Source organism: Echeneis naucrates, chromosome 18 (assembly GCF_900963305.1).
Source record: "Echeneis naucrates chromosome 18, fEcheNa1.1, whole genome shotgun sequence".
NCBI lineage: Eukaryota > Metazoa > Chordata > Actinopteri > Carangiformes > Echeneidae > Echeneis > Echeneis naucrates.
In genome coordinates, this window is record NC_042528.1 from 13,352,340 (window position 1) to 13,370,247 (window position 17,908).

At 40.3% G+C, this 17,908-nt stretch overlaps 1 protein-coding gene across 1 annotated transcript in view; it reads right to left on the bottom strand.

Moving 5' to 3' along the window:
- adam19a (ADAM metallopeptidase domain 19a) overlaps positions 1–17,908 on the bottom strand; it is a 173,785-nt gene that overhangs the window by 15,082 nt on the left and 140,795 nt on the right. The window contains exons 8-16 of the mRNA XM_029526173.1: positions 17,324–17,395; positions 16,822–16,988; positions 14,705–14,789; positions 9,309–9,451; positions 8,886–9,063; positions 5,806–5,895; positions 4,292–4,487; positions 2,670–2,778; positions 36–240 (exon numbers count right to left, since the gene is read on the bottom strand). Of these exons, the coding sequence (XP_029382033.1) occupies positions 36–240; positions 2,670–2,778; positions 4,292–4,487; positions 5,806–5,895; positions 8,886–9,063; positions 9,309–9,451; positions 14,705–14,789; positions 16,822–16,988; positions 17,324–17,395 (1,245 nt within the window). The remainder of the gene's footprint in view (positions 1–35; positions 241–2,669; positions 2,779–4,291; positions 4,488–5,805; positions 5,896–8,885; positions 9,064–9,308; positions 9,452–14,704; positions 14,790–16,821; positions 16,989–17,323; positions 17,396–17,908) is intronic.

A 17,908-nucleotide genomic window follows, 5' to 3' on the forward strand; every position in this document is an offset into this window, starting at 1 on the left:
CTCCCCATCATTATCCCGGTCTGTAATGGACCAACCTTTCCTTCTCCGCACTTAGTGCCAGTCATGACGAGGCCGGGGTCGGGCAGGTCACCCTGGCCATCCTGGGTGCTGTAGACATAGGTGCCACGGCACTTCACCTCGATGCCATCCGTCTTGATGGTGGTGTCGATGGACACGGCGTTGGTGCCTTTGGGCTTCTTGGCAGCACTGTGGCATTGGATCTTACCACACTTGGCATCACTGGGCAGAGACAACACAAACATTTAGCCCCACCTAAAGAGAGCTTTATTTATGAGAGACAACAGAGCGAAGAGGAAGAGGATGCTGCAAGGAGTGCCTTTTTTTACACCCTCAGTGAAACCTCTCCAGGGATTGTTTGCCAAATCCCCCGCTTGTCTGGATGAAAAATCGGATTTTTGTGTGGAGCTAACCACTGATAACATAAATGAATAAAGTGTAATTAAGTATATTAAGGATGAAATTTTGAACAGCCTGATGTGTTCAGGGTCCAGGCTCTGAAGCTAATGTCTGGAGCTAGCGTGCCCCATGTCTTCATACAGAAGATAAGTAGTAAAGCAGCAGTCAGTCTGGTAAAAGATGTTACAATGTAAAATTAATTTCTCATCAGCTACAGAGCAAGATGTGAACTATTTCAATCTCTATCAAATATCAGTCCATCAGTAATTTTAGTATGAAGTACAGCCTTGGTCTTATGCTTTGAAATGAAGTTGGTGGTGACTGGTTGATGATTTGACAGAAATAACAGCTCCTCTTATCTACTTCAAATAAGTGAATGGAATGCATAAGAAAGGAGATCGAGTTATTCTTTAATGGAATGCGGTGTCTGACTCACTTTAGCTTATTTCTTCTACCTACACGCCACTGAACTCTGAGCAGTGGCTCTCCAATCTGTACTGACTTGTTACTGTAGAGTTTTTTGGCTATGTTGACACATAATGAGAGAGGCACTGAAGAACTGTGTTGTGTTGTGACAGAGGTTTTGTGGTTTTCTTTAAGAGCAAGTATCCCTGTGATGGAGAAACAATTGTAATATTAATGCAGGCTTTCTCTCCCACACCTGCCCTCTCAGCATCTGGCTATGTCACTCTGAATTGTTATTGTTGCGACCGTACCTACAAAGTTCTCATGCCATGAAGCTCTGACCTTCTCTCTGGCCCACTGTTTTCTTTAGGTATATTAAAGCACAGTAATGTGATACGATTTAATCTGCTGACCCAGGAAAACTTGGACAATATTGTACACAATGTGAAATTCTCCTCCTCTTGACCTGATAGTATCCCAATGGGTTTTTCCTGTAAAAGAGTTTCTTCCCACGGACGGATTCCCAAACATGCACACTTAAAGGTTGATATTATCCTGTTCCTGTTTGTAAGTAAAATCATTGAAAAAGTATTTGAACAGCTGAACAAATTCTTGGGACATGCTTGAACAACACTGCAGCAGACCTCTCCTGGTTACTGTAGGTCTTCAGAGACATCCACTTAAAGTCATAGTCTCATTGGATCACAGAGCAGAAATTAATGAAAAACTGGTGATACTCTGTGGCACTCTGTGGCATTTTATTGTGATCTCTCACAGAAACATGACACTGCCTCCCCAGCGACACTTGAGGGAGGAGAGAGCTATACTTGGCTATTTTTGTCAACATCTACAGCTTCCTGATTTTTTTGCAGTACTAATAATGTATTCAAACTGGTTAAAAAAGGCATGCAAACATAGGCACATTCTTGAAGAAAACAATTGAAGAGGATTAGAGAAAAATGTGCAGATAGCAGCTGTGTGTCTTAATAACAGCCAGACAGCATATTTACATAGCTTCTAATCAGCTCTGTGACTCACTGTGGCCAAAAAACACTCTAATGACTCCTGTGGGACTTTATAATGGATTTGGGCTGCAGTGGATCATACAAGGCAGTCGTCAGCCACCTTAATCCACATGCTCCTTTGCATAACTAAATTGCTAATTTGGCTCCATTAATTAGCTCTGGCAATGTTCCATGGAAGCTGTCTTAGTTGTGTTGACTCTTGTTAATGTTCATACGACATATACAAAACTCTTCGGGTGAACTATGACAGCAAGAAACCAAGAATTTTATTATTTCTCATCAAAGTTGCTTTTTTTATTTTATTTTGTAGAACAGAGCAAGCTAAAGGATATGAGCCAAGTTGAAATACATTTTAGAACATCCATCATACATAATGTACTGAACTTTTGTGACCATAGTTTGATCACTATGGCCTACTCTGATGCAACATTAAATTTGACTGAGAATACTGATTGTGTTTTCTTAATTTTTCTTTGTTTTGGTCAATGAAGCTAAAAATGCAGCTGATGATAAGGGCACCATGGGCTAACTAGAAACAGTAAATTCAAAAGCTGAGAACTGAGAGATGCTAACAGAGGGGGGCTGCAGAGACGGCAGTAATTTTTTTATGTTACATCATTGTAACATTGTAGGGTTACAATCATTGTTATGTCATTTTGCCATTATCAGTTCAGTTTCAGAGTCCAAAAAATAAAACAGATTGTATGCACTCTAAGTAAAAATAATAAGACCCTAATTATACACACATTTCTTATGGCAGACTTTGTTACTTGTAGCCCTGGTATCTAGGTTTCTTTATGCATGTCATGATATGTGGCTTACCTTTTCTCACACTTAATATAGTTGCCATGTTCATCTTTCCCACAGTTTCCAAAAGCGTTTCCTGCGGCGTTGACGTCTTCGAAGCAGGCATCGTGGGCTGGTCGTGCTCCTGAAAACAATACATATCCCATCAACCGGGAGGGTCAGGCTGTGCACTTGCTTTTGTGTTTCTCACACTAATAATGTGCAAATAAGTAAAGTTTATTGTTATGCGTACCCATAACAATCATAAACATACAAAGGTTAAGCATCACAGTAGTCTGGAAGAGCTCTCCAATGTCTGATCACTATGGCCTGGAGAGGAGGAGGCCTCCATCATATTAAGGTGTTTGACAAAATTAGGCTTTAAATTTTAAAATGGATATGGAATTTAAGTGGGAGTCAGTGAAGGGAAGATTAGTCATAAGAGCTAATGATCTCTTCCACGAACTTGGCACCAGTCACAGTCACAGTTCATGCTGGTCTCAGCAGAGATGCCAAGGGCCACCACAGAGATCAACACACACACACACACACACGGTTGTTCAGCTGTGGAATATCTGTGCTTTTTAGAACTGTCAGACATGTTGGGAAACAGATTTGTTTGGTTTTATAACTGGAGTCAGATCAATGTCTCTTTCATCATAACATGTAAAATCAGTCAGCTGTGTTTTCCTCACAGTAGAGTTTTGGCATTGTAGTATAGCATTCTATGCTACACAAAGCTCCACCCCCATCTGAAATACTGCAACATCATTATGGGATCTAATCACCACTGACGCTTTTCTCTCTGTCAGTAAAAATTTTTGTAGCTCACTCAAATCTCTCCTGAATTGAATATACTCAGCTAACAGTTCATAAGACACCCACCCAAAACTTGCAATACACAGTACTCTTCATGCAGGTGGGGCTCATTAACATTGGATAGATATTACAGTTAACTGCAACACAAACCATTTCAGCAACATCACACACTGCAAAATAAAAAGCTCATCCAAAGTTGAATCAACACTTTAAATTATTTTAGCTAAGTGTACTATATTTATATGTGTACAGTGAAACTGTGGATTGGTCTGGGTTTGAATCTGGCTAAGGACCTTTGCTGCATGTCATTCCCCTCGCGCTCTCTCTCTGTTTCCTGACAGCCTCCCGGCAAAATGCTAACTGATATAAAGGCATAAAAAGTCATGAAAAATACAATAAAAAACTGTGGTACAGAACTCCAGAGCACTTATTATCAGCCTTTGTAACAGTAAAGCAGAACAATAAACTAAGAAGATGATGCACATCTAAAGTCACCACATTGCTTTTACCTATTGTTCTATTGCAAATTCTTCTTCTGAGAGGGAACAGGAACATGACTGTGATGGGAATTTACTTTGGCAGTCTCAGCTTATCGATAGAAACTCTGACACGTGGTAGAGAATAAACACACTGTAGTCTATAGCAGTTTTAAACACCATCATAGGATACTGATGCTCTCAAAGTAAAATGACTGCCCTTCAAAACGTCCACTGGTAAAGACCTAATTTAGAGTGTTTAAACAAAGACTTAACACTCTGCTAAGGGTTTGTTTATCCCGGAACTCAGAGTGAGTGAGTTCACTGTAGTTTGTATTATGTGTTCATAGACTTGTCTTTTACCATAGCCCCAAAGTTGCAGGCACTGCTGTTCGTGGGTGAGGCACATGCCGTTGTAGCAGTAGGCTGCCCCGTACTGACAGGAGGAGCCGTCCAGCAGATAGACGTTGGTAGGACAGTAAGGAGAGGCCCCAGTGCAGTACTCTGGCAGGTCACATGCCCCCGCCTGGCCCCGGCACATGGTACCTGCCTGCTTCAGCTGGCACAGACAAGGAACATGAGAGTGGAGGAGGGTAAGGACACAATGAAGATTTTTACTGATATGGTCGCTAATGGACAGAAAATGTAGCTGTAAAATATCAGTGATGATGTGAGTAACATTCTGTACCGAAGGTTTCTTTCGCCATCATAGTTAATAGCACTTTTATCCAGGAACAAGAAACAAATCAAAGTGTCTTTTGTTTTTTCTTGTTTCGAATCTTTATTAGCTCAGGTTGCTCTGATTCTGAATATGTGGAGACAATGTTTTTAAAGACAACAACTTTAATAAGGAAAAACACAAAGGGATGAAAAAACTAAAACCTGCAGAGCCTTATCAAAAATGTCTCAAGTTAAACACTTGCTTTGTTTTACATAAAATGCTAGTACCCACATGAAGATATATTTGTAGGTTTTGAAGAATTGAATTTTCCTAGTGTAGCTTTATATCTCCCCTCTCAGGCTTGGAGCTCTAGCAAAAGTCTGCCAATCAGAAATGAGAGTCTGTTTCTGTGTGAACTAAGAATCGGGTGACTATGAGTGTTGCCCAATACAGGAACCACATCCTACAGATACTGTTTACATGGGTGTGACCTTCAAAGGAACTTGGTGTTTTTGATGCCATATTATTGTTATTACTGACATGCAGTGAATCTTGAAAGATGTTGTGAATCCAACAGGTGAAAAACGAGTCACAATTGGTTTCCTGGTGCAGCCCCTGAGGGATATGGACAATGAATTGGGACACAGCATGTGTCTGATGCTCAGTGCTGAATGGCAGTGGACAGTAGCCATCGATTTTTCACTGAAAATAGCAGCTGTGCTTTACGACAGTGAGGAAAACTAAAAAAGAGCTGCGATGACCTGTTGGTTTTCCCTCTTAACAACACATATACATTGTCATTTGCATACAAAGAAATAGCAGGCAGAGCGGGAATACAACTTGAACAGTCTTACTGTGATGACAGTAACACAAACAAAGAAGAGTTATCGCTCCTCTCCTGCAGACAGTGTACAACTTATTGCCAGCCTCAGTTTTCATCTCTGCTGTCAGGCTAAAGCTCAGTGGAGTTTGGGCTCTGCTGCATGTTGCAATGGGATGTCAGGATTTGCATTTGAGCAGTGAGATGTGAGAAGAGATGAAATGTGCTGGTGTGATGTGAAGACAGTGAGCGCTGCTGTGATGGGAGCAGACACACTCTGGGTACAGTATACCAACACAATGACACAATGAGTGACAGTGAACTAATGATACTGAGGTACTACTGCAAACAAGGTGCGCTCCTTCCTTCGTCTGCCTGTGTGTATGTGTGTCTTACTTTGCAGCCCTCACAGCACACTCCATGGGCGCACTGAGCCTCTTCCTTTAAGGTACAGTTGTTGGCATTGCAGCAGTCATTGGTGCATTCCTGCAAACAGTCAAAGATAGAGGAGTTAGACTGATGCAGGCAAGAGCCAGAACTCTAGAACTTAAGTTTATCAATCAATTAAAAGATATTCATAAAATCTCTTTATGCACTGATTAAGTCAACAGAAAAAAGAAAAGTCACAATTAATGTTGTTTTTTAACTATATGATTGTTGATGTGGGGCAGCACGGCTGCGTAGTGGTTAGGGTTAGGGTTAGACATCATGTTTAGGTCTTTCTGTGCTGGCCCTGTGACAGACTGGCGACCTGTCCAGGGTGTACCCTGCCCCTCGCACGGAGCATTGGCTGGGATTAGCTCCAGCACCCCCGCAACCCGGAAACGGAAAAGCGGTAGAAGATGGATAGAGGGATGGATGGATGTATGGATTGTTGACATCAGGGAGAAATGGAGACCTCTCCGGGAGGCTGGAACTGAGCTGTCAAACTCAGCTTGTTTCTCTAAGAACTGAAGATCTGATACTGGGAAATGAATTCCTTCATAGCTTCAAAGACACAGCTGAAAACCGAGGTGGAAAAGTAAATCTTACACATCTGATGTCAAATTGGATAAAAGTCGATGCTGAGCTTCTGTCAGACAAACACAACACTGACACATGAAGACATGCAGCTTATGAAACAGAATGTTATCAGGGTTAAAGAATAGACTGTCTATAGAGAGACTTAAATTCCTGCTCTGAAAAGAGAAGCCAATCTTGAAGAGCAGTAAGCCTTTATTCTATCTTTATTCTATGATGAATACAGTATCAAGTGGCAACTCCACTGGCTGTAGAAAGAAGTCAAGATGGTGTAGAAGTCTACGGAAAAATATCTCTACTTCTTTTATTAGCGCAGTAATTTTTTTCCTAACCAGTTTATGGCCTCGGTCTTTAGTTTCAATACAACATGATGTCAGTTTTCTAAATGATGAATGAACACATCACCTACATCTAAATAACTATGATTATAAATATTTATAGGTTTAAGACAGAAGGGGCCAGTCACAATGCAAACCACGCTTGTGCCTGGTTTCAAGTGAGGATTAACATTTCTAATGTTACAGTAAATTATAAAAGACCCACCCCTCCCAGCCCTAGTGTAATTTCACTGCAGCGCCTTATACACACAGGGTCAAAGGTCAGACTATCCATTAGAATGGTTTTTTAAAACTAAAGAAGAACAAAACAAATCACTCTAACTTATTACACTTTGTGCACGCACACACATACACACACACACACACATACGCATCAGGTAAGTCCCGATTGGAGCAGATGGGAGCAGGAAGAAAAGATCATTTAAATGCAGAAAGCTGCCTTTGCAGCTGCTTCCTGTGTTATTCAGACAACACAAAGGCTACACCTCCTGTTGCCATGGCGCCTTCCTTTGAGCCACGGTTACAGTCAGAAAATATGTGGGAGTTGATGAAAGCAAGAAAAAAAGCCAATTAGACCGGAGAACAGAATAGAAATGGGATTACACATAACACAACAACAACAACTACCACAACAACAAGCTCCAACTTGTAGTGTGATGTTAATTTGAACACTAAGAAGGAGCCAATGTGCTTGAATTATAAAACTATCTTTCTGTGGATTCCCTCACTCCCACTTCCTGTACAGCGCAATCTCATTATATATATATATATATAAAAAATGCAGCTGCTTTGAAATGGTTGTACTCAGTTCACAATCCGAGTCACTTTGTTTCCAGATGGGGGGCATCTCAGGATGAGACAATTAAGCATTATTCTGCAGACCATCTCATTTGCAATGCTAAAAGCAGGTGGCTTGTCAGCAGCCTGGGTTTGACTGTCAGCTCTGCTCCAAGAGGGAGTCAGAACAAATGGCCCCTTCAGTGCTGTTGCTGCTGTCAGCTACCAATTTGCTTCCTCTGTTTTCAATTTGCTCTGCTGCTTGAACCAAAGACAGTTTACTTAACCTCAGAGTTTATTGAGCGCAAACATTTCATTCTGATTTGAGGAAACTTTCCGCTGCGGTGCACAAACACAATGCAGACAGCATTGATGATGAGACCATGGTGAGGCTGCACTACGTCATTTAGGAGCTGACGTACCAGGGATGCATCTTCCCTCAGAGACATTAAAGCAGAGGAGACAAAATTGTTGGTAATATAATTCTCTTGCTGCTTTTGTCAACAAATGTCAAATGTAGTTCACTTTCCCTCCCAAAAGGTGGATGGGACAACTGCTCAGTCTCATGTCTGACAAAGGTTTTTAGGACATTTTAGGACTTTTATGTGCAGCTTCCTGTAGTCTTGTCATCAGAGAATCTTAGGAAGGTTTGGTTCAAGCATGCATGCAGAAAGGCAACACCAAAGCATCTGAAGACCCATTCAGTATCAGGCAACCAACACTAAAGACTGAGGCGTTGCACAGGCGAGCTAATGAAAATAGTTCTAGTAGTGTATCGAACGTGCCTGCTGTGTGTGGATTGAAGGCCCATAGGGTCTAAAGGTAGACCTTAAAGGTCTGTGTGGCATAAAGGTAGATCTTAAAGGTCCATACAGCCTAATGGTGGTCTCTATGTGGTCTTTGAATGAAAATTAGGTCCAAGTTCTATACTAATAATGTGAATTATTGATGGTCTCAGTCAACAGAGAAATGTTCACAGTCTGTATTCAGAAATTCATCCTGGATGTGACTCTGTCACTGCCCTCAGCCATGCCTCATCTACCTGGACTCACCAACCAACCTTATAGGATTTAGTCTCTTATACTTAGGAATTTGTTTTTCTTATTGGAAAAAAGAAACACTGAGCCAATCAAAGGAGAATAGTAGACCTCCTTATAAAAGCTTGAGGAAGAAGGTTGACAGAGGAGATATGCAACTATACTAAGGTTTTTTGTCCTTAAAACCACAAACATATCTTCTTATTGCTGTCTTCTCTTCAAAACAGATGAACGTCCTAAGTCAGTGAGTTTCATGAGTGTTTATTTTTGAAACAGTTTTTTATTCATTAGCAATTATAATCACCTCAGGTTCTCCACAGTCGCACTCTTCTCCATCCTCCACAAATCCGTTGCCACACTTCTTTCCACCTACTAGGTCCTTCATGTTGGGCATGTTGTATAGACACATGCCCCCACCCTTCTGGAAGTAGCTGTCCAGGTCCCGCTTGCTGCAGCGGCTGAACACTCGAGGGAATGGATGCCTGGATAAACATAGATATGTTACACGCATAAATCCCTTTTTTTTATTTAGAAGCATTGCTTTGTGTTGGTAAGTGGTGCTTGGATCTATTGTAGGACAAGTCTTCCTACATAATGACCTGTTGAAGCTAAGGTGAAGCTAGCAGTGCGGGAAAATGAAAGTCTTTGAAAATCATAATGGAGAAATACCTAAGTCTGTGTTTTCATATTAATGACAAACATTTCATTCTGTAAGAATTCTACTCACCCAGTGGCGGCAGCCATTACACAGCCTCCTTGCTCTGCAGTGGCCTCCACACAGCAGCCCTCATGGTCATGGCTCATCCCAAAGTTGTGGCCAATCTCGTGGGCCATGGTGGCTGCAGCACCTATCGACAGCTCAGAGTGGTCCTGAGGGGGGTGAATTGGTGGAGGACTCATTAATGTAGTGGAGAAGATTTCTAGTTGTATACATACTTCTTGCATGAGTCAGAGCATTGCACCATTTTTAATGGTTGTAGAGTTGGATTAACCCTCTATAATGGGCTCTAGCCAAAAATGAGCTCTAAGTCCCAACCATGGTGTATGAGTTGGTGCGTGGTAGCCTTATTAAGTGCACAGTTTCAGAAATATTCATCATGCAAGCACATAATAAATCTAAATAACAAAACTGTAATCAAGAATTTGTCCCCTTAAGATCTCTATTAGTTCTGTTTGTATTGGCTTTTGGAATTAAACAAATTACCATAACATTTGCTGCATAGTTAACCTGGAGCTTTTGGGCCTACAGTTGTGTATTTGTTGTTTTTGCTCTTGATACACATTTTCTTTTGCCCCATGGGATTCTGATGAAGTCAAACATAAATACATTAAAATTTTTCCAGCAAACACACTAGGCTGAAGTCTGCAGGTCATTTTGAGACAAATTTCATTTGCAAAGTGTATTGTTGTCCATGCATTTACGGGAGGACTGCTCACACAATAGGTGACAGATGCTGATTATGCGGTCCTGAGGTTTGGTAATTTGTGAAAATTGCTTTCCCCAAACCTCTCAGGGGGAGGCATAGTGTTGATAGGATTCACACAAACATAAAGAAGATTGACATCACAAAGCTGTAGCACTAAGCCATCCAGAAAGGTTCATTATATCAGTTATATCAAGAGTAAAAATGACCCTCAGGTTTCTTTCCTTCTTTAATTTGGCTGCTAGTCTGGTTAACTCAGGAATAAATAACATTTCTTAACACACGTACGAGCATTTTATTCCTATTACACCCTGTTTTAATTGGTGGGACTTCAGTGTAACATGTTGGCATAGCTCTGACATGTTTCTAATAGCTAACATTACACTATTTACCATCTATGGACCACGATAGTCTGGATCAAGCAGTGAGTCAGGCCCAACAGACTGGTGCAGTACCGTGGTCTATGTAGCTAACTTTCTCCTTCATGACCACTGCACAGTGGGAGGACGTTTATATGACTCTCCTGTTTCAGTTTTATCAAGGATTAAAATAACATAGAATGGAGGTTGGGGGATAAGGGCAGAGTCAGACAGCAGCTCACTTTAAACCTGTATGTCACAGAGATTAAATTGTTTTTCTTTTATTTTCATTAACAGTATTTATAAAAGTCAGAGGATCATTCACTTTCATTAGGATTCATTCTCCGGAGAATGCTGTATCTATCCCTTGTATACTGTCATTATATATACAAACTGTTGACATTGTCCTACTGCTACAGAAGCTACATGTGACTTGGACAAATATAATGTGACCTGACCATCATAGAGGCTCCAAGTTAAACAGGTGCAGCAGTGGAAGATGCATTTTCAGATTATATATTGGATGTAGTTAGATGCTCATTCCTGAAGTAAGAGCCAATGTTTAGTTCTAAAGGTAGTGAGGTAGAGAAGCCAAACTAGCAGGGTAGAGCCTAAAGAACACACACACATGCTGCAGTGATGAAAGCTATCAGTCAATCTCAGCTCTGCTTGTGATTTATGCATACAAAAAAGTGGGGATGTGTTAACTGTCTGGAAATGTTGATGTTCCTTCCCATGTCATTTTATTCTCTGAGAGCCAAACCACAGAGGTAGCTGTTGTGTGTAAAGTGTGTGCTGGTTGCACGCTGGCGCCATGGCTCTGTAAGGGACAGTGCATTTGGATTCTATTAGTCTCAGCCTGTCCACAGTGGCGCTAACAGCCTATTAGAAGCAAGTCAAGCATAGAGAAGCTATTGATCTTTCCAGCCACGTCCATTCAATCCACTGCTGCACAAATATATGAAGCCGTACAGTGCCATAGGTGGAAAGATTCCAAAGACTAGGATTTTTAAGCTGCCAGTAAGATATGAATGTTAACACCATAATCTACCAGGAGGGGCTGCAGCAGAGTAGAGAGTTCAGTTGTCCTGATAAAAATAAAACCTCAGTGTTGAGACACTTTTAGAAAGACAAAGTCAAACACACCATAACATGGAAACTGTAAAAATCACAGGATCTTTTTTTAGTTTAATTATTTATGTTGGTTTTACAAAGTAAAGTTTTTGTTTGATTTTGATTGGTTTTCCACACAAGATGACAGGAACAACTATCAAAAATTGAGTGTGGCTGTCATACTGATTTTACAAACACCTGGTAAGAGCCATTTTTTTAGTTCAGTCTTAACAAAAGGCTTTAAACAGCCATGCAAGTTTGATCTCTTCAGGTGGCGTGTGATGACAGTGGTGTTGGTAAATATGCATATTCACATGAGAAAGAAGACGGTCAGTTTCATGTCTTTGTCCAGACCTGGAGTAAGGACTACTAAACTGAAATCTCACTGAAACTACACATTCTGAGACATTTTTGTTACATTTCATTGCTGACTTCTTGAGAAAGTTCTTAAACCAAGAGGAGTTATCCTCATTGTAAGAGCACTGGGATTCAACAACCATGAGGATCCTGAATCTCTCTAGCGAATGCATTATGCTTCATTGGTCATAAAGGGTTTTTTTGTTTAAAAAAAAAATAAAATAAAAAATCAGATTTAAAGCTCAGACAATAAGTTTTAAAACAAGGAAACATGACCACAGTTTTTAGCACTGTTCATCTTCAAAACACAGTTTTTGCTGAGAAAGGTTCAAATTGAGAGAAAGTAATTGTTGTCCACTCTTCTCCTATCCATATTTAGCAAAAATGACTCATTGATAGTCTAATAAGGTCTGATGAGGAGGAGACAGAGAGAGACAGAGATTAATAGAAACCAAACAGAAAACCAGAGTGAACCTGGGTATGTTGGTATGGTACGTATGCTTTTCTTCTTAATGGCTTTCCACGCTTATTTATTAATAACAATATAATTTATCAATTATAATATATCAATAATGTATATAACAGAACTGATTTAAGCAATAAATTAAAATGTACGCTGCTCAGTCAGTCACACTGAGACAAAGTGTGTTCTGTGGCACCTGCAGTTATCCCTAGCCATTTGTAAGTCTGTGTCTGAATTTATTAATTTTAAAATCTAAATACTGATTAAAATCAGAGGAAATGTAAATGCCACAGCCTGTGAAATTGGGGATGACTGTAGCACATCCATTGGACAGTTTTTTTCCCCCATATCTAAGACTTCTTAAAATACTTACTAGCAACATAAGGTTATGTGCAGTCTATTCTTTTCTTTTTCATATATAATATATATATATATACACGCTCCCTCCAATGGCACCAAATCAGACACAGCCGAGCTAACTCACTGAAAATGCAAACAAGCAGAGATCTGACAAAGACACACTGTGAATGCTGACTGATCATGTTGGCTGATTAGAATGAAGATGTCCCTGTTGCATGATAAGAAACACTGCACTCAAAAGTTCTATGCTGAATATTTGAAAGACCTTAAAATCTTGGTTTCCAATTGAAAGATTTCTCCATCACATTAAATATTCATACTGTAGATATTCATCTGACTGTTGGTCTGTATTATATTGGAAGCGCTCAAATTTATCCTGCAAAGTCCCTTCATATAATAAAAGTTGGAATATGGAATTACACAAACAAAATGTAATTCAATTAAATCATTTCTGTTAGATTTAATGAGTTAAAATTTTTTTGTCCTCATTTGTTGAAAAATTCTATTTATTTCTTCTCCACTGTATCACAGACAAAGCAGATATCACAAAACTTTGATAAATGAAATGAAAGCTGCGCATTGTTGCCATACTGCCTCTGAATATCACATCCTTCAGCAAAAATCTTAACTGGAGACTGCTGAATGACATTAGCCATTTGTCAGAGAGAAGCCATGACCACATGAAGCTTGAGTTGGCTCTTCTCATCATGCTCCTCAGAGGCCTAACATTTGGTGGGAGTACAGTGCTACTACAATGACCATTAACCTTTGGCTTCATTTTTAGCTGGTCATATACATATGCACACACCCACACACACACTTTTGAATATATATATATATATGTGTGTGTGTATGAGTATATATACACATATGTACACAGACACACAGGCAACCACACAAAACTCATGAAGCCTTGTGGTGCTAGAGAAAGTCCGAATGTGAGCACTTTGAACTGATGGACCTTGTCTTTGAGAGCAGTTTTGTGGACACGAGTAAGCTCTGCTCTTTCATGCCTGAAGCACATCTCATCGGCTCAACTCTTCTCCAGGAGACTTTGAAGGATTACTGATTGTAGTCAGTCAGACACCAGTGAAAATTGGGGATGGCGACAAAACAATCCAACAATTGGTTTAGGCTCCTCAGAACCTGCCCTTTTGCCTCTTTTGGTAGTGGGAGGGTGATAACCTGATGCCTGGCTTTTGTGGCTTTTGTGGGAGATATCTGATACATTAGAACCTAACAGTGGTGATTTGGCAGCTTAAAGCATTATGAGGTCTTGGGCTGCACCACTGGACCAAATATCTCTTCCAGAGATTCATTCATTGGACTGGTATGGGAGCTGGCTCTGACAATAGGGACTGAACCAAATCTACTTCATGGTGGATTAGCTCCCTAGTCATCCTGGTGAATTCCTGCCAGGATACATCACTGAAACACCGGACAGAGGTGTCCATGGCAAAAAATTGCATGGACGTATGTCACTGATTAAATAAGATTATATACATATGGTCATACATTATCCTAGGTCATATTTGACTGATGAGATTCAATCATACAAAAAATAAATCAATACTAATTCACTGACACGGACCAGTCACCAGTCACACAACTGGAATAGACAAAGGGATCATGAAACATGATACCACCCTTGGACTTTCTCTTCCCTTAAGCATATTATGATTTGAAGATGTACAGTTTTTATATAATTTATATAAGTATATAAACATTCATTTATGCGGCCTTAACAACTCATCTTCAACCTTTACTTAAAAAAAAAAAAAAAATGCAGAGGTGGCATTTAACATATACATACAGGAACTTTTTATATCACCAATTATCCTAACCTACATGTCTCTGCATTGTGGTAGGAAGCTGGAGGACCCAGCAGGAAACTAGGACAGAAGACTATATTTCAAAGGACCTTCTAAATACACAAAGGTTATACAGTCAATAAAAGATATATGTTCACAGTGAGAAGAAAGACTAAGGTAAAAGAAAGGACAGCTAAGAGGGAAGTTAGAGAGAATAGAACTCTATTCCTACATACCACATTGATGCCTCCAGAGTTTTCCAGGCTGCACATGCCCTCCAGCGGCGCCATCCCAATAGTTGTCCCCTTGAAAATCACACCCCTGTGACAAAGGCAGCAAATAAAAAAAAAAAAATCACTAAACCTCAATCTCTTCCCTCGTCACTCATGGACTCTGTCAGATGCTGAAGATGCTCAACTCTTCATATGGTCTCTTGGCAGCGTTAACTTCACTTCCAAAACTAAAATTGAGTCATGTTTGCTGAATCAAAACCAAATAAGCCCTTTGCTATCAGCATAACTTATTATGGAGCAAGCGGGGACAACAATTTACAGCTTTTGGATGAATCTACAAATATGCATGTCAGATGATACGAACATCGGCACTCAAGCTGCAACATTGCTGCTGCCAGCACACTGAGTTGTTCAGCCCAATTACAGCTGATTGGAGCAGGACTTTCTGCTTAACACAATCTGTGTTTAACTAACGATTTGTCAAGTTACACATGAAATATGAAATCTGATCCAAAGTCAGGAGTTTGTGTCATTAGAGCCACAGGGAGTGTCATTGGGGGGAGCGTATGTGGGAGGATGTGGAGCTTTCATATTAGCTGTGGTACAACCATGATTTCAAACACATTTATCAAAAGCAGACTGTGCTCCAAAAAACAAAACAAAACCAAACAAACCAAATGTAAACACCCCCCCAAAACAAAAACAGCTCAGTGCACTTATTGTTTCCTGGTGTGAATACTCAATGGAAGAATCAGATCAATACTGATGCTGGGGAAAGTTTCGAAATGTTGAGGCCCCCCTGAACAGACCAGAATTTAGCTGCTGTGCTGCTTGGATGTTTAGATGTAGTAAACAGTTTTCTGGTTGGTTCGCTAACGTCTTAATCCATCAAGTTTAACCTTTATCTATAGTGTTTCAGAGAGATCCACACACCATTTAAGAAAACACCCAAAAAGGAAGTTGAGCATTTCAACCGAGCTCATCACTTTTTCTGTGTCTCTGCTAAAAAATTATAATGTGTTGTGAATATGTCTGTGCTCTGATGAGACTCAGAAGCCGGTTCCATCATCAGAATACCAGACCAGACCATAACAGTCAAAATGATATTGGCAGTTAATCACTTGTGGTTGTCATGTAGTGCCTGAATTTAACCCTGCAGATTTAAGTCATGATTACACCCAGGCTAAAAGCATCATCTGAAAGCAGCAAAGACTGGATGGTTCCTCAAACAGACTGGGAAAGATGACTTTTTCTTCACTGACAGCACCTACTGAGCTGCCCTCAAGTGAGGCACAGAACCTATGAAGCATTTATTTCAATTATGCCTTGTTTCACTGATATATATTTCTATTTTCACATTAATATGAAGAAGTGTATAGTTTGAGGAAGTTGCACTTCCTTGTTTTGGGTGTTCCTTGAACTCATTGGTTCCCTTTTCTTTAGTTTACTCGGACAACTAGGTGTCAGTCTGTTATTGGGCAATCAAAAAAGATTGATTGCAAGCTTTTGGCTTCCTAGATGGGGCAGGACTAAAAAAGAGTGAGGCACAGAAAGGAACAAAAAAGCACAGATTTTAAGTTCAGTACAACCTCTTGAATTACTGGTGTCTGTCAAAGTTAATGTCAGCAGTTTGGAAAAGGAGACTGAGCTGAATTTGTCAGCCTACTTAACTGCGCTCTTAGCATGAAAGAAGTTGCTAGTTATCTACAATTTTGTGGGAAACAAATGTAATGCTGAGTTTCTGAGAGCACTCACATTGACTAGGTTTATTAATGATATGGACATTCAAATTAAGATGCAGCTGGTGTATTAGAAGTAGTAGTGTCAGCCAGGAAAAACAGAGCCTCAGATTGCCTCCTTTGAACAGGTTAATGTAGGTGGACTATTAGAAATAAATGGGCTACAAACCGAGTATTTGTTATGAAATCACCATTACACAGAGAAATTAGGATCAATAAAACAACAACTATACCCATAAAGTGATTTAAGCTGGAGAACTCTGCTACTGGTTCATTCAAAAGTTGGATAGTCTCATAACTGCTGCCTGTTTCTGAAGCAATGCATCTACAAGTATGTTACATGTCCCTCTGAATTGTGGTGTAAATGGGTGTCTTGCTCACGTGAGAAGTTGTGCATTGTCATGCTTCTTGCGGGATTTCAGCTTGCGTCTCCACTGCAGGAAGGACCAGAGGGTGGCGTTGGGCTCCTCTGTGACTATGCACTGATCCCTGTCTGTCCACACCTCCAGACCAATCAGAGGCACGCGGATGTTCAGAGCCCTGTAGAACTGAACACACAAAACACACACATAGTTTTAAGAACCCATAGCACAGGCTAGTTGCACAGGGCAATTTCTTTTCTGCCTCCCTCAGGGACTGAAGCAGAAGCCTATCGATTAGCTCCTGATCAGGATTCATACAAAAGCTGATGTGGATTTGAACTTTTCATTCACTAATCATTTATTTAGAACATATAAGACAACAAACTTCAGAGTAAATGAGCTATAAATGACATGGAGATATCCGATGAGTATAAAACAGTTTCTATTAGCTTGTTGAATGGAGGTGTTTTTCTCTTTGGAGAGTAGCAGTCAGCAGCAGGAGGAAAACCCATCAGCCTCACCTTATCCACATAATTGGCAATTTCCATTATCCTCGTCTTGGTCTTTTCATAGTCCTTATTTTGCCGTTTAAACTGCAGGACAAGGGAGATGGAGTATTACTGGCATGAATGAGATCTAAGTCAGAAAAAAAATCAAGAAAAAATAAGTAAATAAATAAAATGGATAAAATAAATGAATATGAGAAACAATGTTTCTGTTAAACTTCCTGCAGAATCAAATAACCTGAGCTTTTCTTTTGTGCATGCAACCTGATGCGGTTGTCTCCAGGTTAGAAAAGCACAAACATACCATTGGCATGATGTCAAAGAAAACGTGATTAATCAGACCAGACCACCTTCTTCGATTGCTCTGTGGTCCTGTCTTGATGGTCATACGCAAAAGATAGTAGGAGCTTTTGGTGGTGGACAAGGGTCGGCATGGACGTTCTGGCCTGCAGCTACACTTCCCTAAACACAACAAACAGTGATACTTTGTGTGTTCAGCCACTTCTCTATCAGAAACAGCATGAACATCTTTACCAGCTTGAGCTCCAGCAGCTCTTCTGTTGGATTAGACCCCATGCTCTGGCCTTCATGTCCTGCAAG